At 43.7% G+C, this 23,337-nt stretch overlaps 1 protein-coding gene across 1 annotated transcript; it reads left to right on the forward strand.

Moving 5' to 3' along the window:
- Nucleotides 1-287: 287 nt before the first annotated feature.
- IHO1 (interactor of HORMAD1 1) lies at nucleotides 288-22,239 on the forward strand. Its single transcript, XM_038149404.1, has 7 exons — nucleotides 288-343; nucleotides 7,474-7,633; nucleotides 9,034-9,191; nucleotides 11,012-11,060; nucleotides 11,741-11,828; nucleotides 19,047-19,150; nucleotides 19,903-22,239. The coding sequence occupies exons 1-7, from the start codon at nucleotides 288-290 to the stop codon at nucleotides 21,223-21,225; spliced, it is 1,938 nt and encodes a 645-aa protein (XP_038005332.1). The 3' UTR covers nucleotides 21,226-22,239.
- The last annotated feature ends 1,098 nt before the right edge of the window (nucleotides 22,240-23,337 follow it).

Consider the following 23,337-nt stretch of genomic DNA (forward strand, 5'->3'; position numbering starts at 1 on the left):
AGGCCCCACAGGCGGGCAGGCCCAGTGCTTGGCTGCGTCCCAGGCCTGTGGAGGCCTCAGGCCTGCCCTGGGCCTGCAAGGCTGTGCCCCCCAGGGCTGTCCCCACAGCCACAGGACACAGGTGATGCTGCCCTGAGTGGGGCTGGTCGTCTTCTTCCATCTCCCTCCTCCCTGGTAGGCACTGTGGCACCATGGCCGCTGCTGGTGGGGCAGCGTGAGGGCCGTGAGGGCCGGGGCCATGGTGCTGTTTGGGGGCTCCCTGCCAGGGTGCCAGGCCTGAGAACAACATGAACTTCAACGTGTGGAACATCAAGGAGATGCTGAGCACACCGACAGCCCTCGGGTGAGCGTGGGTGGGGGGAGATGGAGAAGGGATGGGGTGTAAAACTAAACACTTGGCAGGGGTGATGACAGGTGCGGTGAAACATGTCCAGAACTGATCTGTGGCTAATTAGGGAAGTCTAATGGAAATTTATTTGCCTGCCCTGGGATCCTGTTTATGCCCCCAGCCTGCCAGCGCTGCCATAGATCCACCATTGGTGGGAATCTAAAAATCAGCATTGGCTGCGAGCTGGACCCTTGTCCATTCAGGGTGTATTTGGGGAAACCCTGTGAGCTGTGCTCATCTCATTAGATAAGTCAAGTGTTCATCTTGCCTGTGCAGAGGGCAGATAGAATGAATCATGATGTGCAATATTATTGCACATTATGTAACTCAAAAATTATTCCATATCCTGCATTTATACACATGGCTTGGTTTTTTTCCCAGCAGAAGCCAAAGAGCAGCTAGAGCTCTGCATATCTACAATCTACTGTGAAACAACAAATACTCAGATATAAACATCTGGAGGGCAAATATGTAAGACAAGCTGCAACTTGTATTTCAGAGCATCCTTTGTATCACATGGCTAAAAAAGGCAGTGGCACTCATCCCCTTTTTGACTCCAGAAAAGCTAATTGATGAATTTGGTACTCTGACCCCCTGTTAGTTGAATAACCCACTTACATAACTAATTTGTTCAAATTCACAGTTTTAGTCATACTCTCTCTTTGGCCAGATGTTACCAAAATGATGGATGATAATGAAAACATAATAGTCATTTTCTTGCCCATTATAGAAATGCTTGTCATATAGATACTAATTAACTGAATTTTGCACAGATGCAGGGGGCAAAGGGGAGCCAATTCAGGGGAAAATTTATTTATATTTGTCACAGTTTTGTCTTTATAATTGTGCATTGCTTAACTCTATTGTCTTCTTGGTACCTGCGAATTAATTTTGTTTGTTCTTTGGGAGGTTTGTTAGTTTTCAATAAGTTGTTTCTAAGTTTGAAAACCTGTGACTTTCTTTCTGCTCAGAGACTGAGGAGGGGAAGTTTAGGGAATATATTAAAAAGACATCATATATATAAAATATATAACTGCATTTTTATATTATATACAAGATATGTAAGATATGTAAGATATATTTTTAAAATATAGAAATAATTAGTGGAGTTGTGCCATAGGGAAGGAAATGAGTGGAAGAAGTACAGATGCCTATTTGGAAAGGGATCACTTGAATTTCTTCCTTCTCCAAAGTAGCCTATCACCTACAGCATCTTCTCTTTTAACTCATTTATTAATGCTGGAAGAAAATATAGGCAAGATTTTAACACCCACTCCTCATCATTTTCCACATTTTTACGAGTGAGTTCAAAAGGGTCAAATAGGGCATAAAATGTTGCTGGAAATGCAGCTGGGTTTTTAGAGGAGGTAAGTAGGGGAAGAAAATTTTCTGTGGACAATTAACTTTTTCTAAAGGAAAGAAGAGCTTCCCACAGGAACATGTGAATGTATGTATGTGTGTGTATTTGAAATAGGGGGCAAAAGTGTTGATTACTTTTCCCTGGCTCACTTCTATTACTAGAAACCTTTCCCACCACAGCAGGGTACGCTGTTTAATCCCCAGAAAACACTTTCAGGGAGCTTTAAAAATGAACCATAAAATCAGTGTATAATCTAGGCAGAGTGTGACTCACTCTGTGAGTTCTTTGCAAGTTTGAGTCAGGGTGTTACTTCTGAGAGCAGCTGCCACCAGGTCCCCAGGAAATGCAGAGCTCCAGTGATGCGTTGCCCTCACAGACACAGCTCTGCACGAGCCCGAAAGTGCTCTGGGTTTTATTTGTTATCTGTCAGACACACAAGTGCTTCTCTGCAATCCTGAGAAATAGGGTGTGAGGAAGCAGAACCCCTGTTCCACCCGGTTTTAGGTATGAATATGGACATAACAGAGATACGAGAAATGAAGCAGAGGGAAGATTCTCAGGTTGGACAATAGTATCAGGGTGTCAGTTATTTTAGAGGGTGGAAGGGGGCCACATAAGAGCTGTACTGGGAAAGCTTGGGCTCAGTTGAAGTGTATTGACAAAGGACACTGTTTCTATGGATTGAAATGCCAGCCTTCATTAGAGAAAGTGCCACGTTAGAGCAGTGCTGCCGCCTGCCCAGCCAGGAAGACTGGCGGAGGGGAGAGCACAGAGGCTGTGAGAACAGCAGCCACAAAAGCACTGATGCTTCAACCAGCCTTTGATTGACTGGATAAGCATCACCGGTGCTGAAAGTACATTTTCAGGCACCATCAATACCTGCCTTGGCCAGGGAGCTCGCAGGGGAAGAGACACATCTTGCCTTGGCCCTGAACTGAGCACAAGATCCCTGTTCAGGCTATTTACTCTTGTAGTGCTACCATGGGAGTGGCAGTAGGGAACTGGAGTCAGTATCTCTGCAGGAGCAGCAGAAGCCAAAAAATCCACTCCTGTTAATTAAAAGAAAAAACACACTGGAATAGGAATAATAAACATCAGTAAAAATTTAATTAAACTGTACAGCCCAAAGGGTTAAATGCTTGCCTGAGGGAGAAAGAGTATTTAGACTTGATTATATAGATTTGAAATTGAAGTTATGAGAAATTTCTTGCACCATGAGAAAAGTAACTTGCTAAATGCATAAAAGCTACTCATATACTGACTTCCAAAGACATCAGAAGCAGAAAGCCTGCCAGAGAGTGTGTAAGGCCAAGAAATTATGAAAATATTAAAGAGGCATTCTAAACGGCTTCTTGAAGTTAAGGCCTACTTGGGCCACTACTCTGTATGGTTTATTTCTGCTGGTGAGAATAACTTCCAAGTTTAAAAACCTCATTGAGTCCATTATCCATGAAATTCCATCCCAAATCACAAGGCCACATATTTTGAAGTTACATAAGGTTCAAGAATAAGCAGAAAATTAAGGAGACAGCCAAGACAAAGACCAGGAGAGCAGCTGTAAAATTCTAGAGCCTCACAGGAATGAGAAACCGGGGCTGTAAGTGCAGGCTGGAAGATGGCTTCGGGCTAGAGAGGGGGGTAGCAAAAAAAGTCCCTATCTCCAGATGCCTGACTTTTAATATGGTTAGGGATGCATTTTGTGGGAGCAAACAGGGCTACTCTGCAGAAATGCCAATCTCCTCTTAAAGAAAAGGCTCTGCTGTAACTGGCAACCAGCTCAGGACAAAGGGCTACATGGATGCCAAGGTAAGGGTGTCTGGGCAGTATTGAATCACAGCTGAATGAATAATGAATAAACTCATAGAAAGTAAAAATGACCTTGAGAAATTAAAATAGGACCTAGAGGGACTTTGAACTTGAAATCTGGAAACTGGAGGCAGTGTTTGAGCTGAATAACTGAGAGGGATTTCATCGTGGTTAATGCATTAGGGCCGGTGCAAGAATGCGTTTGTAGAAATTCCTTTTAGGATGTGGTGCAAGTTATTTGCAGCAAGCAGGTCATGCCATTCCAGAGGACAGGAAGCAGAAGAATAATTTTCTGCTGTGACTGTTTCCAGTGAAGAGATGGCAAATGGCTGGAGGCTGCAATAGCAGCTAAAACTCCTTGGTTTTAACTCCTCCAGCTCCCCTGTACCCAAAGCCAAGCTGATCCTTGCTCATTTGCTGAGCACATTGGCAGGCAGCTGATAGTGAGGATGAGAGCAGAATAACAGAGCTAGAGGCAGTTCCTATAGATACAGGCTAAAGGCAGGAGGAAGAGCAGGTGAATGGCAGCTCCCAGAATTTATCCTGGATTTGTTGTGATTCAGCCCTGGTCCCTAAATGAGGAGGAGCAGAAAGGACTGTGAGATTTTCTGGAGGGAAACCAGGAGAAGAGAGACTTTATGGCACTGATCCTACTCAAGACACTGCTACTAGGAGAGAAAGATTTGTTTGGGAAAGAGGCTTTACTGCACTTTGAAGAAATGTGTCAGAAAGGTGTAAGTGAGCTTCACCCACAGTGCTTGAGAAGAAGAAGGATGTTGGCACAGGTTCAGTGGGGATGACAGAACCAGAGAAAACCACTTATAGCAGCATTGCACATAAATGTTACATTGCATATTGTAGAAGTCTCAGTTTGCTTTTTCAAATTACTCTTGAACCTTGGTATTGGCACATTAGGATGGATCCAAACAACAGAATACGAATATCAGTTCTTAATGAAAGATTGATGAGGCCTGTGGCAATTTACAGTTATGAGCTTTAGTTTGTCAATGTGCCTAGAACATCTAGGAAACTTAAGAAGATGGTATTTATTGCAGGCCATGTTTGTTTTGAGGTAAGGCAAATTAATTAATTCATTCATTCACCTTTGAATGAAAGGTGAATGTTTGCATGTGATTGTGTTAAATACTTGGAGTGGAAATCAGAAAATTAGAAAAATGAAAGAAGATAGTGAAAGTTCTAACTCCTCCTGTAAAGGGGAGATTTCCACTGACAACAAGGAAACAGAGACTGGGAAGATCTAGCTGACCCCCCAGATATGCAGAACGCTGCAGATTTTTTAGATCACGCTCATATCATGAGAAAGGGTTGGAGCTGCCAATATTGCAATACCTTGCATTAGGTTGGGTTGGAAAATGAAGTCATTTGACTATCAGTCAGCAGAGAATGATTTACATTTACCATTTTTTGGAGCTGTCAAGAACTTGTTTTACATATCTAAAGTTGGTCTTGCTTTGGATGCATATGCTAGTGGCAGTACCAAAGGAATGTTATGTGCACCAACACGGACGATTTGGGGCATGGCTCATGTGAGCAGAAAGCCAGAAGTTCTCCTGAGGTAAACTATTGCACTCCTCACTTACGAGGGACTGCTAAGTGGAACTGCATAGCTGGGATGTTTCCTTGCTGTTTATGGGAAAGGGTTTATATTTAGGACAGAACATGCATCCCTGCATCTCAGGCATTCTGAAGGGAATGGTCAGGTGGTTAGAAGAGCTGGAGCTGCCTGATCACAGATCTGATCCCACATGTGATCATCGTTGTCTGATATCTCTGTCAGGGACAGGCCTGGGCCAAGCATGGCCAGGCTGATGGCTTGCCCAGATGGTCTTGTTAGTAAATTAATTGCCAGCAGTGTTAAGCAAGGGATAAAGAAATCCATTGCTCAGGGGAATGAGTGTATTCAAAAGAGACATCTGTTTCACCTCCCCCTGTAATTTGCAAAAGTGCCATCATTCCTAAACCAACTGCTGAGGTAGTGGACTTAAGACAGAAAAACTGGGCTCCAGAGCTGCCAACAGCTGCCTTTGGTTGTAGTGCAGACTAAGCCTAGGAAGTCACTTGGCTCATAAAGTCCTCTCAGCTCAATACTCCTCATAAAATCTTTGTTATAAGAATCTTGTGCTTCAGGTATTAAATAACACGAAGTGTCTGAGAAAACGAGCATATCATGGGGTGTGATATTCACCAATTGTACTGGACACTTTCAAAGGGGGTTCATCAAGACCATCAAGCATCTGAAGATTATAAAAACCCTTCCTCAAACTAAGAGGGAGATTTTTTTGGCTGGAGGAGAGGAGGATTTAGAAAACTGGTGCAGGAGATGTACTACTCACATTGCAGACAGGGCCTCTGTCTGTGTGGGGTCAGGGCAGCCCATGTGGCTCACATCTCCCTCACATACTGCCTGTAGATTAAGAATTTTTTTTTTATAAAGCTTAGCTAAGATGGAAACAAGAAGCTGTGGAAGTAAAATTGTAGTCAAATGTTTTTCTTAGCAGATTTGGGGTCCAGAGAGGGATTAAGGAAGAAGGTTTGAATTCAGACAGACTTATCAGGCTTTTTGAGAATTCAGAAACCCATACCTCATCTATTTTTGCCTGCAGCTCAGTGTACTCAGTGAGCTCAAAGCCAAAAGCATTAATATGATATTGTCAGTGACACTACTGTATAATGGAGACTGAGCAGTTCAAGTGCTGCTGCTAAATCCTTTCCCTGTTGTGTCTATGATGTTTGGGCTCCTTCCAAAACTGGGGATTAACCAAACATGTCACTGCTAATAAATGTTGGGGTGATCATCTCTTGTTATACACATGAGTTATTATCCTGTTCCTTCTCCTTTACATATATCATTTGATATGGAAGAAAAATATTGTGTAAATTTTTCATTAATTATTTTCATTTATTCTGGTCTCTAGTTCTCAGCTCCAAAGGCAGCAACACACCTTTCCATCTTGGTAGCACAAAAAAAGCAAGAACTGAGAATATAAACTGGCACAGCTTTTTTTGTGTTTGGTCTTAACCTAAACACTCTGCCAGACCTTGTGGATGTGGAGCAATGGAATAGTGATCATTTAAACTGAAAGATGGCAGATTTAGATTGACTGTTATGGAAAAATTCTTTCCTCTGAGGGTGATGAGGGACTGGCACCAGCTGTCCAGAGAAGCTCTGGATGCCCCATCTCTGAAAATGTTCAAGGCCAGAAGGGATAGCACTTTGAATAATGTGGTACAGTGGAAGGTGTCCCTGCCTGTGGCAAGAGGGTTGGAACTAGGTGATCTTTAAGGTCTCTTCTAACCCAAACCCTTCTACAATTCTTTGTGAAAAATGAAAGAAGTCTTTTATATGTACTTTTGCTAACAAAAAAAATTGAAGTCAGCCTCCAACACAATGAGAAGCAGCGCAGCTGTGCAGGGAAGCCCTTGTCTGAGGGAAACTGGTCCTGTGCCACAAACCTAGTCCATAATGCAGGAGAGGAGTGTAAGAGTGTTTCTGAAGAGGAGTGGAATCAGAGCAACACGGCAGAAAATCAAGGGTACCTAGGAAAGATTTATTTCAGTAACACTCAAGGGAAAGAAGAGCACTTTTGAGTAGCGTGTTAATATGTTTGAAATACTTCCAACAATTCATATCAGCTCATCCAGCCATATGCTACCTCTATTTATTTGTTGTTCTACTGTGTCAGACTTAAGGCGTCTGGAGAATAAATGCCCAAGAAATGTCAACTATAAGTCAGAAAGGTTTATTCTCTTGGAGCTGCCTTCCAGTTGATCAAAGCAACAGCTGAGTTACAACAGAAACTGTTATCCAGAGTAGCACTTCCAGCAGGCCATGTAGGGAATTTTGTTTGGCTTTTTAATTGCTCCAGACTCATTCACATCTCTCTCTGCCCCATTTCAGGCCCAATAAGTTTTCCATGCGGAGCAGCACTGCCAGTGACTACTCGAGTCTGAGTGATTCTCAGCTGCTCTTCGGCTCCCAGTTCTGCCCGGAGAATGTGCAGTCGGCAGCAGCACCGCTGGAGCCGGGCACGCAGCCGGGACAGCAGAACTCCCAGGATGTGAGTCTCGCTCTCAGCCCTGGGCAGGCACACAGCCACCATTCAAAGTTCATGGAAAATGCTGAAACCAGGTGGCTGTGTGAAAAAGTTCACACAGCCACCATTCAAAGTTCATGGAAAATGCTGAGACCAGGTGGTAACATTTGCCAATGTCAGTGACTGCTGAAATCACTTTGTCTTCTTCCTGCATACACATCCTTACTGTGACAAGACAAAGTAGCAGCTTGGTCAGATGAATGTGGTATTTATAACAGATTGCTATAAATTATTATTGAGATCGGTATTATTTCCTTCAATCACAATTTTTAAGTTACTAAAATAATATGAAATTATTCTCAAGCTAATGTCTTTAGACCACCTACCTAGCTAAGTTAGAATATTACACCTATTTTTCTTTCAAAAATGATGTATTTCACTTCCTTAGCTTTCTGCAAGAATGACAGAGCTACTCAGTGTTTGACAGTGACCTTGCTGCACTGTTGTTAAGGTAGATGCTTGGATGATTTTGGATAGGGGTGAAGAGTTTCTATGCTCACAATATTCCTCCTACAGCTCATGGTTTCTGATGTTACCAGTCTCCACTAAAACAGTTCCTGCACAGCTAACAGAGAGAAGCAGATCAAAATAAACACACCTGGAGCAAAGATTAGGGAAGAGCAGTGGTGCCAGCTTGGAGGCCCCAGGCTGTCCTTCAGTTCCAGATGCTATCTGCTGTCCTATGCATTTTGCCTAGGAGCAGTTTTCATCTGACACAAAACAGGAAATTCACTTTTCACGATTAAAAAACCTTAATGGAATTTGCATTTTCTTATGTTTTAAGGAAAAGGCATTTCCATTTTCATCACACAGTGTCTGGAAATTTTGTAGAATGAAGCTTTCATATTAATATTAAATTTCTTCTTCTAAAATGTGTATTGAAGCATGTGAAAAACTCATCTACAGTCTGTTGATGTTGCTAGTTGGCAGCAAAATGATGTCATCCACCAGGCAATTCAGTAAGATTTTTTTTTTAGCTTCCTGTACAGGGAGATTCTACTGACATCTTGAACTTTTCTACAATTTCAGGAACACTGAAATTCATTTATAGTCTCAGTCTTGAACATAGAAGGAAAAAAAACCCCTGCACACCTTATAATTGTAGCAAACTGAAAATCTTCAAGATGAGAGGAAAGCCTGTGTCTGGAGGAATTTGGGCTGGGTCTCAGTTCCACAGGGAGTTGATCTAACTAGGCACATTAAATGAGGCATAATCTCACAAAATTCCTAATCTCCTCATCCAATGTAATCTGTCATGTCCAATCACTGTGAAGCCTGTCTGCACTGGATAAACAAATGGTTTCTTCTAATTAATGTTCTGATTATTTTTGTACTTCAACAGTTTTCTTTTGTTTGTGTCGCAGAGTGAGCCCAGTATTTTTATCAAGTACCAGACAAAACCACATTTATTTGATGAAGAAACAAGAGAAAAAGGTTCTCTTAATTTTGGTGCAGGAAGAGTAAAAAGTGTCTTGGAAAATTTTGAAGTGAATAAGAACAAAATGAAGGACAAATATGACCGGTATGTAGACATCCATTGGAAATTCTTTCTCTTCTGGTGGTTATCACTCTCTGCAGCTCCTTCTTTCCCTCTTACAAATCAAATATTGGCATAGCTGCATATTTCTCCAAGAAAAGTATTTTCAGGTTTTAAATAATTTCTAATTGGAAAGAGTTGCAAGGTAAGAGAATAGTGTTTATTTGCAGTTTATGTAACACCTTCAGCCATAAGTTCCAATGAACAGCAAAACTCTAACCTGAATTTACCTTTGTCTTTATCTAATCAGCATTGTTTCTTTTTTCTGTATTGATTCTCTGTGAAAACCTTTATTTCTCAAACTTTTACAGGCTATGTGGGGAGTGATAAAAGGGACTCTGAGGATGGCCTTCACATTTGGGCCAGATGAGGGGATTGCCAAACACACTTGTGTGCAGATTGCATCTTTATAAACCTGCACATATCTCTAGAATTTTATTTCCATACAAGATTTTTATGGGGTTTTTGTTTGTTTTTTTTTTGGTAACAGACAAGTGTTATTTGCTAATGTAATTTGCATCTGCTCTTTGTCAGATGTCAAGAATTCCAGGTACCTGTAGGTCCTGAAGGACTTCAAGGAACAAGCTAGCAATTTGAAGCTCAAAAATGAAATATGGCAAACTCCCCAGTGCACCTATAAATAATTCTTAGCACTGTACATTTTGTAATGTAACATCCAAAGCGAAGTGTGTTTTTATTAAAAGCCTTTGATCAAATCTGGCTATGTATCTCTCTTGCTTTTTCAATGGGCACTGCATTTCTGTTAAGACAAAATTTTATTCTCAATTGCCTATTAGAGGAAGATTTTTGTAATGAAATGACAAAGTATTTTTAAATGTTTAGGCATCACTCATAATTATGCTTTATTTTTTCTTTAAATGGATTATGCTTCTTCCTACACTCCAGACTTGCTCCCAGATTAGAAGCCTGTTTTTAGAAATAACTATATTATCTTTTCAAAGATAAGTGTATAATTAATCAATTTGTATCCCCCTCAAGTTTGACTAAGAAAATTAGTATCTTCTTTTCCATAAGGCTAGAGAGACTTCTCATAACTAGATTCTACCTGGCCTCTGCATATTTTTGGCCGTTGTAATTTAGATCACTCAAATTATTGACTTAAAACGACCCAAATCTTCAGAGAGGAAAAGGTTATCACTTTGCTTAGCAACCATCCGTGCATTTTGGTGTGGCAAGTTAATCATGAATATAGCCTGGCTCCTGGTACGCTGGCTCGACTTAAAAGGACAGATAACAGAAACCACAGGCATAATCTCAGGAGAAAAGGATTTGCAGTATTTGTTCTTGCTGGCCTGGGCTTTGTTGATGCTGAAGCTTTTCCCATGTTTTTCCCACAGTTATTTTAGTCCAAGCACAATACCCGTGTATCGCAGCAACTGGCACGTCACCGCACAGGCTGGGGCCTTCCGGCGCAGATAACACAGCGATCACACCCAGCTAATGGACAGCTGGGCAAATGCCAGCCACAACTTTGAGAGAGAGGCCAAAAATATGAGAGTAAAAACCCCATAACTTCATGTATATGATAGATATAAGCGTATGTGAATATGTATTTTATTTCTTAATTTACATTGCAGAGTCCATGTTTTCCTGAAACAACTGAGGTGACTTCAAAGGGTTATACCCCCTACAGTAATCATGTTTCTGTGATAACGTTTCACACTACACTATGCCTTGCATGTTTTCTGTCTCATTTTTACAGTGATCTTTTCAATTTTTGTACACTTCAGTAATTTACATTTCTGGTTCATACTTGTTTTTTGGTTTTTTTTTTTCCATTTTAGCGAAGTCCTAAGCTCCTTTATTTCCAGCATCAAAGACAAGCTTCAAGAGGTAAGTTACTTCAAATTCAGAATGTAAAATAATGAAAAGTTAGAAATACTACAGACTATTCAGTGCTCACTGAATATACAGACTATTCAGTATTCACTTTCTCTCCTTTTCTATGCTGATATCTAAAATATTCCATTGAGTGTATTAAGCACTCAAATACTTTAAACCAATGACTGTAAGGGTTTTTTTCCATATACCATTGCCTTTGTGGCCTTAGGGTCAAGGTCTTTAGGGACTTGCCTCAGAGCCAGTGGTGGAATTTCTCTGGGTCTCTAGAGCAAAACAAGCCTTAGTGGCAGCCTGAAAATATCAGTTCTTTTTCCCTTCTGCCTGAAGAAAGCAGTCTACTCTCAGGATTAGTCATTGTGGTCTGAAGGTGAAGGTCTCTGACCCAACACTTCTGTAATTAATTTTATTCATTACTATTAATCCTATTTTACAGATCAGTATCTCTATTTTGAAATATGTTCCGATTTCATGAGCCTTTTGAGCCATCCCAGGTCTTCTTTGGGGTTGCAACCAACAGCTGGACAAATTGTTTCAAGTGACAGATAAACAAACATTTTCAAGCTGCTCCATTTCATGAGTCGCAATCATTGTTCTGTGGCATCTGGGGATGTGATTTTGCAAACAATGAAAAGGCAATGTTTTAATTTTCCCATTTACCTTTGTTTTTACAGCTGTCAGTGTGCTTTGAGAAGTTTGAAGAAATGTTTGATTCCAAACTCAAATCCAGTTTGGTTTGCCTAGAAACCCTTTTCAAGACATGTAAGTCCTTCCTGTGTTCCTGTTAACAGCAGAGGGCACAGTCAAACTGCCAAATGTCAGCGTGTTGTCTGGAGGCTGGGGTGAATTGGGCAAGTCATTCTGCTCCCAGATGTTCTCCCTAAGGGAGGAGAGAAAATAAGATTTATCCATGGTATGGACTTGTCAGTTTTTCCATTCCTACTATCTCATTTTTTCCTTTTCTCCATTCTCTTGTACTTAGGTGAGGCATGATTAGACTCTGTGCTCAAATTGATAAACACACCTCTGTTTTTGTGTTTTTTCTGGAGTACAATAATTTTTAGGCTATCTGGAGTACTAATGGAATACACAGTAAAAATAACTTAGATATTTATATCCTGAGTATCCACTTCCAGTTTTTAAGGCTTTCTCAGATTTTCATATGTTAGTTTGAAGTCTTCCATTGCTCTTCTGTACTTGAAGTGATTAAGTTTTGGATGTAAACAAAACTAGTGCTGCTCATTTCTTGAATGAGAAGCACATAGTGAAGCACACTATTGCCATGATAAAAGGATGACCTCCAGAAAAGCTAATAATATAAAATACTTTTGAGCAACTCTGTCTCTCAAGTGGCTAATCACAGAATTCTTTACTGAGGGAAAATGCTTCAAGAAATTGTTTCTAATTTAGCTGAGATCTGAGCCTTTGAGAGTATATTAATTTTTAATGCTGGTGTGGTGCTTTATCAACACACTGTCAGGACTGCTCAGAGCTTGCTCTGCTCTGTGCAAGAACAAGAGGCCATTTTCAATATACACAAGAAACGTGAAGTGAGTTGTATCTTGTGAGATGAAGGCAGCAGAGCTTCACAAAAGCACAATGGTATTCACTGTGTGGCAAAATGTGGCTTCCACAAAGCACACGTCTGACAGATAGCTTTTAAATCAACAGAGCCCTCTCGAGCAAAAAGAGTAGAGTCTGATTCATTATGCTGGAGGCCATGATAGGCTGTACATTTGAAACACCAATCTCATTGTACTAAGAACATTCCCTTGCTGTGCTTGGCAAGTGCTCTTGGTGGGACCCTAATGTAAACAAAAATCTGTCTGCTTTGGCTAGTGCAGCAAATTCCCTCTTACACATTTTCCCATCTCCTAATTACTTCAGTGCCTCAACTTGTCCACTCTGCAGCAGGACTTTGCCTAATTTCGCATACCTCGTGAACAGAAATTGTTGTCATGGCACTGAAAATCAAATCTATTGTTCATGGCTCCCCCTCTTCATTCCATGCCATTTACTCAGTTGTCCTGTTTCCTCTCCATATCCATTTTCAATGAATGTGCCTTGAATGCAATGAGAAACCTCCCAGAGGTGCATGCTGCTAGATTTTCAAAGCAATTGAAAAGAAAAATTGGCACTTTCTGTAATGCATCATGCTGCAGAATGTTGAATACATAATGAAAATCATCACATGCTGCACAATGTTGTTCTTTTTATATTTCTGGGAGGTTCATCTGTCACTGGTTAATTGCAGATAAACACTGTCATTTGACTGATATCACAGTGATGGATAATTAAGTTCCCACTAAATAGATACCTACGCTAGTGCCTTGAAAAGAGGCAGTTCCCTTGAAAAACGGGTATAAAATTCCAAAACTCAGGTGAAAGAGCTAAATTCAGAGCTAATAAAGTTCTGAATGCCAGTGAGTGATGACACAGTACCTTGGGATGTGGGTGACATGGCAGAGATATGTTAAATCAGTGGCAGTGGGGGATTTCACAGGTAGGAGAGGAACGCAGAAGATGAAGAGAACTAGTGCACCAGAACATTCCAACAGCTCTGAAAAGCAAAGGAAGGTGGAACTTGAAATCAAGTCTGTCTTCATTAAAAGCTTGTAAGGAGTATCACAGTTTTCATTTTTAGCAGTGGGTAGCAAGCACATTTGGCATAGTCTGCATAGCCACCAGGCAAGAGCAAAACAGAAAATATTTTTCAAAATGTATTTTCAAAGCATTTCCAAGTGCTCTTGGGCTGGCATGGTCTGTGCAGGAAGATTTTTTTAAATGTTCTCTTTTGAATGTTTGTCCATATGTGCTTGCACACAGTGCATAGAGCCGGGTCTGGCACTGGAGATGATACAAGGTTTGGCTGAGCAGCTTCCACAGAGGCACAGGTGCTCTGTGCCTTGCTCACATCTCAGTGTGCAGTGCACAGGGACGTAAAGAGGCAGACAGACCCTGTGGCCTCAGTTCTTCCACCTCATGTACATACAGTTTCTCTGGTTGACTTGCCCACCCATTATTTTCTCTTTCCTTCTGGTTTCCACTCCTGCAGCTTGTTTCTTTTCATATTTTTCACATTTTAATTTTCATATCCACACTTCTATTAAAGCCTTCTGGTTTTTTATACAAATGTATAAAATTTCAAATTTCACCACTCAGCTCTCTCTGTGCTGCTTTGCTGTTCAGGTATCTGGTAGTTCCAGCTGTGACAGCTCAGAACAGCTCAGGTGTTGTTGAATCCTCCACAACACCTTGTCTGCAGTGCACATGAGCAGCATCCTCCCAGCCTGAGTGCCACAGGCAATCCTCTGACACACTGCCATCATGGGTGACAAAGAAATGCGCAATATGTCACTTGAGGAGGTATGAGGTGATGCATTTCTCTGACAAGATGCAGGGCCCAGTGAGCAGTTTTCAAACATGACTTGCTTCCAGACTCCCCAGGCCCAGCAGCTTCTGGCAAAGTTTCCAGGGGACATGGATGTGTTTAAAATGATGAGATTTGAGCTTATTTACCTTGAACAGTATGGTCCAGACTGGGACACCCAATTCAGACTCCCTTATGTCCTATATGGATTGAAAAGTCAAAAAGTTTGAAACTGATTTAAATGTTTTTTTTTCCATGTAGCTGCTAACTAGCCATGCAGTGTCTGACAAAACTGTTGAGGGACTTAACCAGACTCCAAAACAGCTCAGTATGGATGGTGAGAGGAAGTGTGGATGTTCCAGTAGATACTAGAACCCCTCGTTGTCACAATTCAGGGCTTGGAGCAGTGTGTGCTGTAGCACAGGGTGAGATCAGGGGCAGCTCATCCCACAGTCCCCCGGCGCAGGTGCTATCTGATGCCTTGTGGAACGGGACCCAGGCTAAGCCAGCACAAACCTGCCAGCTGACTGCTTGGAGTATATCTGAGCAGAATGCAGCCATGTCAGCCCAACTGTCTCCCCCTCTGGCACAGCTCCATGGCTGCCAGGGAGAACAGGCGGCGCTCTGCTGAGCTCCAGAGCTGTCTTCCCTACCCGTGTCTCACCAGGTTTATATCACCTCCAATTCCCCTACGGAATCTGGACATGGGGGAACCAACCTCCTTCCAAAGTGTTATTTAAAGTGCTGTTAGTGCCAATCTCAGGATGAGCTGCATAGATGATGATAGAGAGACATCAGAAGCAGTTGCTGTTTAATATTCCTGGGCTGGGAGGCTGGTGCTCCCTCCCTTGACTGCTCAGGCTGTAGTTTTCAGCTGCTGAGAGTGCAGCTGCACCCGGGTACAGGCTGATTTGCAGGGAACTCTCTGCAGCACAGGGTGGCAGCCCTACCCCGAGATCCTTCAGCCTTTAATCTCATGCCAGATTTCATATTCCAAATGTTATTATTGTAAACAGCAGCATCCGAACACAAGGGTACAGCAAATCAAAACACAGCCTTGTCTCAGATTGTAAAAAACTGCTTTGTTTAAATTACCTCAAGAGAGGCACAAGTCTGTGCATAAGTCATCCATTAACTGAGTAAAGATTTCCTGTCTGTGATCAAGTTATTCAATAACTATCTGCTGCAGGGTTTATTTGAAGAAAACCTCTGAAGCAGCCCTTCTTGATCATATTCAAAGAAAAGAGACTTAACAGGGTCCTTGATCTGATCTAATTTGGCTGTCTCAAGGCCTATTTTTTTTTTTTTTTGGTAAGCCTTTATTAACACTTATTTTTACCTTGTTTATTAGTGTTTGACAAGTCTGAACAGTTGTCTGGGTATGGAAGCAGGGAGGGAAGGAGAGTGCCCCTCCTCTGTACTGAGGGTTTTTTCTGCAGAATACTCCCACACGAATAAACGAAACACTTTCAAAAGGCTGGCTGCTGGTTGCTTGCCGGCAGCATGCTGTGCTGAGTCAAATGTATGTGCAGATCACAAGCCCAGTGGATGCAGGACTATTTTTAGACTGAAGATACTATGTTGAAAAAGAATAGATAGATTAGGGAAACCAGAAAGTTTTAAAAATAATTCTGAGCTAAAATTAAGCATATGGGGAAGAGCAGCAAGATAAGGTAAGCTTGAAGATGCTGCCCTTCCTATATCTTCACGGTGTAGACATGGAAGGTGATAAAGTGACATGAAAGGAGTTTCTTCCTTTAGTCACTACTATCTTCCTTCTCTTTGTAGGTTGGCAGGCTCCCCAAAAACCTGCTCTCAGATTGCAGGTAGCCTTTGTTTCTAACCAGGGAGATGAAACGTCTTAAAGGCCCACTCAAACATTCATTCCCCCGTTACAAACCTATTCTACAAATTCTAGATTTCCAGGTTTCTAAAACTGTCTAAATCTGTCAGAGAAAAACACTAAAAGATTAAAAACAGCAACCAAATTGTCTGCAACAGCATATTGTTTGAAATACGTGCAGATAATCCTCAGAAATCAGCCAAGCTCCTACAGAGAACAAGGCAAAGCATGTGGTGATGTGCATCCTGAAATATGGAGAAATTCCCCTCGAGCTCAAGTCTGGGAGGTGGTTTTCATTCAATGTGTGTGAGGACGATGCATGGATAAGGCAATTGCAGGGTTCCATCTCCCAAATGCCAGCTGTGTGCACTGTGCCCAAGCAGGGCTCCTTTGGAGGAGGCAAAGTTAAAAACCCAGCAGGACACAGGGGATTCCTGGTGCCAGGAGGGGCCATTCCCTGTGCTCACCCCTGAGCAGCACCTCCAGCCCTGCGCCACCCCACGCCTCTGCTTTGCGTGGCTGAATGAGACAAACACTTTCAATCTCCTTTCATAAGAGGAGATTACCATGTAAGCACTTAATTAACTTGTAGCTTTTCTCTGCCCATGTCTAGTTCAGTCTCCTTTCCTTGCACATAGCTGGGAAGGTGTGTGGGCTTCCAGATATCCTGGGGTGCAGAGCAGTTCTGTCAGCCAGAGCTGGTGCACTGCCACGCACCCCACTGCCCAGTGTCACCTGTAGCCTCTGGTGCTGGCATTTGCATCCTTGTGTCACTTGCTAATTAACTGAATGCCCTTTGGCTTTTGCACCCAGGTGACTATAGCAGATTTTAAGCGTGTTTGGCTCATGAGAAGGCCTTGATGAGCACCTGTCAGAGCTGCCTTGTCCTCTCATGCCACTCAGCTCAAGAGCTGATGTTTCCCCTTTATTTGAGGCTTATTTTTTAAGTTTCCCCTTATTTTTTCTCCATTTTTTAAATATTACATTACAACTTCCAGTGAAAAGCTTTGTTTTAATCTTCAGAAAGGTCACTGTATTGTCTTTGGCAAAGAAGTCACCTGCCTTGTCTTAGTGCATTAAATCACAATCCACCTTTTATAAAATCATGTTCTTATTCCATTTCCCTTCATATCTTTGAGTACTTTTCTCCTCAAAGTCTGTTCTAAAACCTTGCACCATATGAGAACAAATTACTAAGCCCATAATTGCTCAGATTTTTTTTTCTTTCTTTCTTCCCAAAATTTTAAAACATCCCTGTTTTTTCACAGAAGCAAAGCCTGTACAGTCACTTTCTGCCTGCTGCTCCCTAATAGTTTTTAGCTCTTTAACCAATTCCATCTACAGTTTGACAGAAGGCCACAGCTCACTGAGATAATTAAGTCCCTGGAAGCTTAATGAAAAGAGCTGAGCAGGAGGGGAAGGGATCCCCAGTGCCCTGCAGCTCTGCAGCCTTTGAGCACAGCACTGTGGGGCAAGAGGTGCTCAGTGAGGAGCTGAGATAAACACTGGTGAGCAGGAACAGCTTCAGACGGGCTCTCAGCTCCTCTGACACCAAAGCCAACCAAACACCTTGGATCTGTAGCAAAAGAAGATTCATTAACTGCAGAGCTCTTGTAGCAGCTTGTTGAAATTAAGGCTTTATTCTGATTTTTCTCAGGTATGCAGTGCTCCAGCACTCCAGGGTTTCAGATATCCTGGCCCATTGGTTTGGCAGTGCTTTACCTTAGCAAGAGTGCTTTGGATCCTGTTTTATGCCAACCAGCCAACATTCCACACCATCTGTACACACCTTCCTGCACCCTTCTCAGGAAAGACCAGACATGTTTAGCTCTTTCTCTCCACTCTTTCTCAGCTCTTTCTCTCTGTCCTAATTTACAAATTTAAAGTAGACTTCCAGAAGATTGCTAAAGATTTTTCATCTCCACACACACTGCAAACTGTTCCTATCCCATAGTGTGTTAGGCACAGCAGTGGTTCCTATAAGAGTAATTGAAGCTGTATGGGGGGAGTTATATTCTTATCCAATCATATAACACAAATCCCTGGGGCTTTATCAGATTTCAAAAAGATTGACTGAAGCCAAGAGCAACTTGCTCCAATTTAAAACCCTCCCAGGGAGCCTGTGCCTCCACAGGACTCTGCTGGGGCCCCCACTAAGTGCTGGGCACAGCTGCCTGGTTCGGGTGGTTTCTGACCCCATCTCTTCCCATGACCAGAAAATGGAAATTCCAAATCTTTGCACACTCCTTCATAATTTCCCTCTATTCTTTCCAGCACTTTTCTTTCAGTTTTCAGCTTCCTGTGCATTTTTGACACAGTTTCTCTGGTTGCACTTTTTAGCCATTAACCTCTTACACCTCCATCCAGTTCAAGCCCCGTTTACCATCACCTGGTTGCATGAGAGTGTTGTTATACAGGGGTGGATCAGCAATGCTGGGGTCCCCCTGCCTTGGCCATGCCTGTTGTGCACCTGGCAGGCAACCAAGCCTCAGCCTTCCCTGCATTCAGCCCTCTCTTCTCTGGCTGCCACATCAACAGAGGGCAGTAAATGAGGTCTGGCCTATGTGCAGCATCTTATAAATGTCAAGTGCCTTGCATTAAAAACCCACCCCATTGTTCATTGCTCGGGGTTTGGGGAGATGACAGCAGGAGAATCCTGTGGTGATTCATGCCAAGCCATGCAGGAAGTAGCAATAGCACTGATAGTACTTTATTCACATTTACAAATGAAAGACCAAATGTGTTTTTTATTGATTTCCCTACTTAGTGGAAGATGCTCTTCAAAGTCACTGCAGCTTGGTGCTGAAAGCTTTGACAGAAAAAAGCCAAATGGAGCAGGCACTGCTGGAGATGGAGAGGAGACTTGCAGCCGTAAGTGAAGAAATTAATCTTTTATTCCAAATCCTCATTCTGAATTTCTCCTGCTTCTTCAAAATACTGACTGAATATTAAATTGCCTTTGAATGGTGGATTATAAAGCAGACTGCTCTGTTATAATGAAAGGGAAAAGACATATTAAAAAGCTAATTCTAGGCCAGATACTGACAGAGGCTTACCCAAGTGCTGGCTAACAGTGCTGTAAGGTCTGACGAAGCCCTGGTCAGTAAGAGAAGCCAACAGTGCCTTGTTGTGGCAGGCTGTGATGGAGCACTCACTGCTTCCTCACCTGACACATGCCTTTGCTGGAGACATGGTGCAGTGCACGCCTGGGAGGGGAGAGCACCTCGCAAAAGGGCAGCACCTTGTCCCTTCAGCCAGGTGTGTCACAGGGAGAGGAAAAAAGACGTGAAAAGAAAACAAGGGGATGTGAGCGACACAAGAATGAACTGTCAGAGACCTCCTGATCAGGGCTGGTTTCTCCAAAGGCCCTGCTGCAGGAATTGCTTTTGGCAAGGATATGTCACACCAGCACTAGGAGAGGGGCACACAGTGGGTTAGAGGGATGCTCCAGTCCCAAACCTCTCACCTTTGTGGGAGAGTTTGAGGATATCTATTACACAAGAAGATACAAATTGCTGATCTTTGGGTCAATACCAAACTGACACATGCTACCTAAAACTTCCTTACTATTGTACCTTTTTGTGTGTTTTTTCCTGCTTCTGCTCTGCTTTCTGCTTCCCCAGAAAGATACGGAGATTTTGGATATGAAATCCAGTATGCAGCTGCTGAAGGAGGGTCTGGAGTCACTGCCAGCCCAGCTGAATGACCAGTTCCTGAAAGCGTGTAAAGAACTTGGCTTCCTGAAGCCGTGTAATACCTCAGCTGAGCAGCACACACTTTTGTCTAGTGCCAGCCTGCCCCCTCACACGGCAGATAAGTCTTTGCAGACCTCCCCTGGGCTGTGCCAGCACCGTGTCCTGGGTGAGGAGCACCTGCACAGGCCATGCTGCCCAGGCAGGGGCATTTGCAGCTGTTCAGGCTGGTCTCATTTCCCCCGTGTGACAGTGGGGCAGCAACACAGAGACTCCCCTGGAAGGAACCAGGTCACTGAAGATGGCACATCTAAGGGTGACCTAAACCCAGCTCCAGGAGACAAAGCCAGCCCCATTGCTACAACAGCCTGTAGCAGAGCAAACTCCTTTTTGCAGGAGATGAAATGCAGCTTGGAGACACAGAGCTGTGCTACCCATCCTTGCATGTGCTGGGCTGGCAGACACTTTCTGGGGAGTAGTCAGAAGAAACACTGTCCTGTACCACTGGAAGGGCCTCTACCAACTCCACTGAGGAAGGCGTTCAGGAGAGGCACCCGAGGGTTTAAACCCCTGACACCATCACAGCAGCAGCAGCCTCAGGTCTGCCACCATCCTACACAGAAAGCTACACCTGGGCAAAGACACAGCAACTGGTCCACAGACCACGAGGTGGAGAAGGCAGCTGTAGGGAACAAAATAAAACTGAGTCCAGGAAGGATGTCCTGGAAAAAAGCAATAAGGAGAAAGACAATGTTCTCCACTAAGGGGAAAGGCGAGCGCTCTGGATGTGCTGACAGTGGGCTGAGGCAGAGGAAGGCAAATGGAATTATTGACTTGGAAAGCTCCAGAAAAAATTCCTGTCACAGCTACTTGGTTGATCTCAATTCAGAAAACTCTGACCTGGTTTTTGCAGCTCCCCATCAGCAGATCCTCAGCAGTGCTCAGATGGGGCTTACAAAGAATTTCCCACCAGTGCCACACTCTGATAAAAGCCTGCAACAACTTGCAAGCAGAAGAAAGAGAAGTCTTGAAATTAAAAAAACAATGAATGTTTCCAGTGTAAAAAGGTATCTCTTGGATTCCTCTCCCGAGGAGGATGTACTTTCCCTGTGTAGCACAGCAAGTGTAAAGCAAATGAGCTACTTCAGCCTCCAAAGCCCCTCAAGCTCCAAGAAACCACATCCTGTCAATCTGCTGGCTCAGCAGAAAACGGCCTGTTGCTCTTTACCGTTGGACTGTGATTCTTCCGATTGAAGGGGCTTGTTTCATGCTCAGAGCCCTTAGTGCAGGATGAGCATTTCCGTTGCAGTTTATTCCTCTAGGTGTATTACCTGCATAGTCAGAGGCAAGACTCAGGCCTGGATGCTTCAAAGTGCTACTGCCCAGTTGGAGATACTGCAAGGGACTACGCGGGGTCTAAGCAGGGCTCTCCCCTGACTTGGAAAGCTGAAGGGATCTGTATTGCTTTACTTCCCCGCTCCCAGCAGAAATGCCACGGGCTTGAGTTACCATAGCATTTACACAGCATTCCCAGGGAGGAGAGGGCTGGCAGAGCAGACTCTCAGCTCAGTCAGATTTGGCACTGAGATCTGCTGGAAACTCCTCAGCTAGATCGATACAATGCTATCTCTGTGGCCCGAGGCTTCACTCTGATTCTCACTCGTAGCATCTCTGTTGGTTTGTTATGTAAAAGTTCAGGGTTTTAGTAGAGTAGTATTGTTCTGGTTGATTTCAATCAGGTTCAGATTTGTCTCAGGAGTTGTTTGTGAATTTTGGGCAGTCAGAGGTTTAACTGAGGAAAACCAAGCCCCAGTGTCTCAGGTTCATCCAGTACTGTATCTCTTCTCCTTACAGGCTGAAATTCCTCAGTTTCAGAGATTCCAGGAAGTTATTTTGTTTCTACTTTATTTGTCTTTTGTATCTCTTGGCTGATTAAGGAATTCTCCAACATACCCTTTTCAAGGCCAGTGGTTCTCAGAAACCAAAGATACAACAGGCAGATCCAGCAGATGAGATGTCTGGACAGTCCCAATTCCCACAGAGCAGCTCTCTTCAGGGTACCCAGCTGTGACTGTGGGCAGCTCCCACTGCTTCGGGCATTGGCATCACGTTTGATTTTTGATCTGAAATGTTACCAGCAAAAGAAACATTTTGGTGTTGACAAAACCAGAATGCCACAAGTTCAAATTATCCAGCTTTGCCATCTCAAGGGAAATGGCTGTGATGGCTGTGATCCCTTTCTTCTGGCTTTAATAAACTCATCTTCACCAGAGCCCAGTGTCTCTATGTTGGGGGGTTTTTTTGGGATTTTTTTTTGGGGGGGGAGAGGCAGAGTCCTGTTCCAGCAGGAGAACAGGCAGCTGTTCTTTAGCTGTTTAACTTCCCTGGATTGTGGAATTGGGAGGATTCTTTTTTAGCTCCTCTCTGGTGTTTAAAGACAGAAACCTTCACCCTTCCAGCTTAACGTTGGTCCAGTGATGTTAATTAACAAGGAGAAGCTGGGGGATAGTTAGATATGGGGAGCCCCCAGAGCCTTGGGACCCCCCTGTCATTGGAGGGGGTTGGTGATGGCTGCCAGCAGGAGTGGCTGTTTGTTTACATTGCCCTTGTGTACCCGCCTCCCCAGCAGCCCCAGCACGGCCTTCAGCCTTCCTGGGCAAAACCTGTTTGGTGGGCTTGCCACCCATTGCGCTTGGGGATTAGCAAGGACTGGTGCAGGTCTCTGTGCAGCCCCTGGTGTGGATGCAGGCAGCTCGGCAGCACATGGCTGAGCTTGGAGGGACCTCTGGAGGTGTCTGCTGCAAGCCCCTGTGCAGAGGCAGAGCAGGGACTGGCTCTTTGGCATGCTGAGATGGAGCATCAGTGCTGTGGGGAGCAATGCAGGGCTGCCCTGGGGATCCTGCAGCTGCTTGCCACACACACACACACTGGAACACAGTGCAAAACAAAACCCCTGGAGATGGAGGTGTAACAGCAAGAGCAGCCAGCAATGCCTCCCTTTGCACAGGAGAACCTCCCTGGTGAACGGGATGAAGCCCCAGCATGCCACCCCACAGTCCTCCTGCCTATTCCCACTCAGGGTCTCCTCCAGGGTTTTACTGACAACAAGAGCATTTGTCCCAGTATGGCTGTGAGGATGGCAGCTCCTCTCCCAGCCTTGCTGGACAAAAATGGAAGTGTGCATGCTGCATGGTAGCAGATTTCCAAGATACTCTGCTTCTACCCTGGTGGAGCTGGTCCTGCCTCCCAGCCTGTACTCCCAGCTCACTGTCACTGGCTCCCTGCTGGATCAGCCATGCCCCAGGTATGCCTGGTTTCGCCTGGCCTTTGCACCCATGGAGCTGCCAGTACCCGTCTTGTCCCACC

This window comes from Motacilla alba, chromosome 12 (genome assembly GCF_015832195.1).
Source record: "Motacilla alba alba isolate MOTALB_02 chromosome 12, Motacilla_alba_V1.0_pri, whole genome shotgun sequence".
Lineage (NCBI taxonomy): Eukaryota > Metazoa > Chordata > Aves > Passeriformes > Motacillidae > Motacilla > Motacilla alba.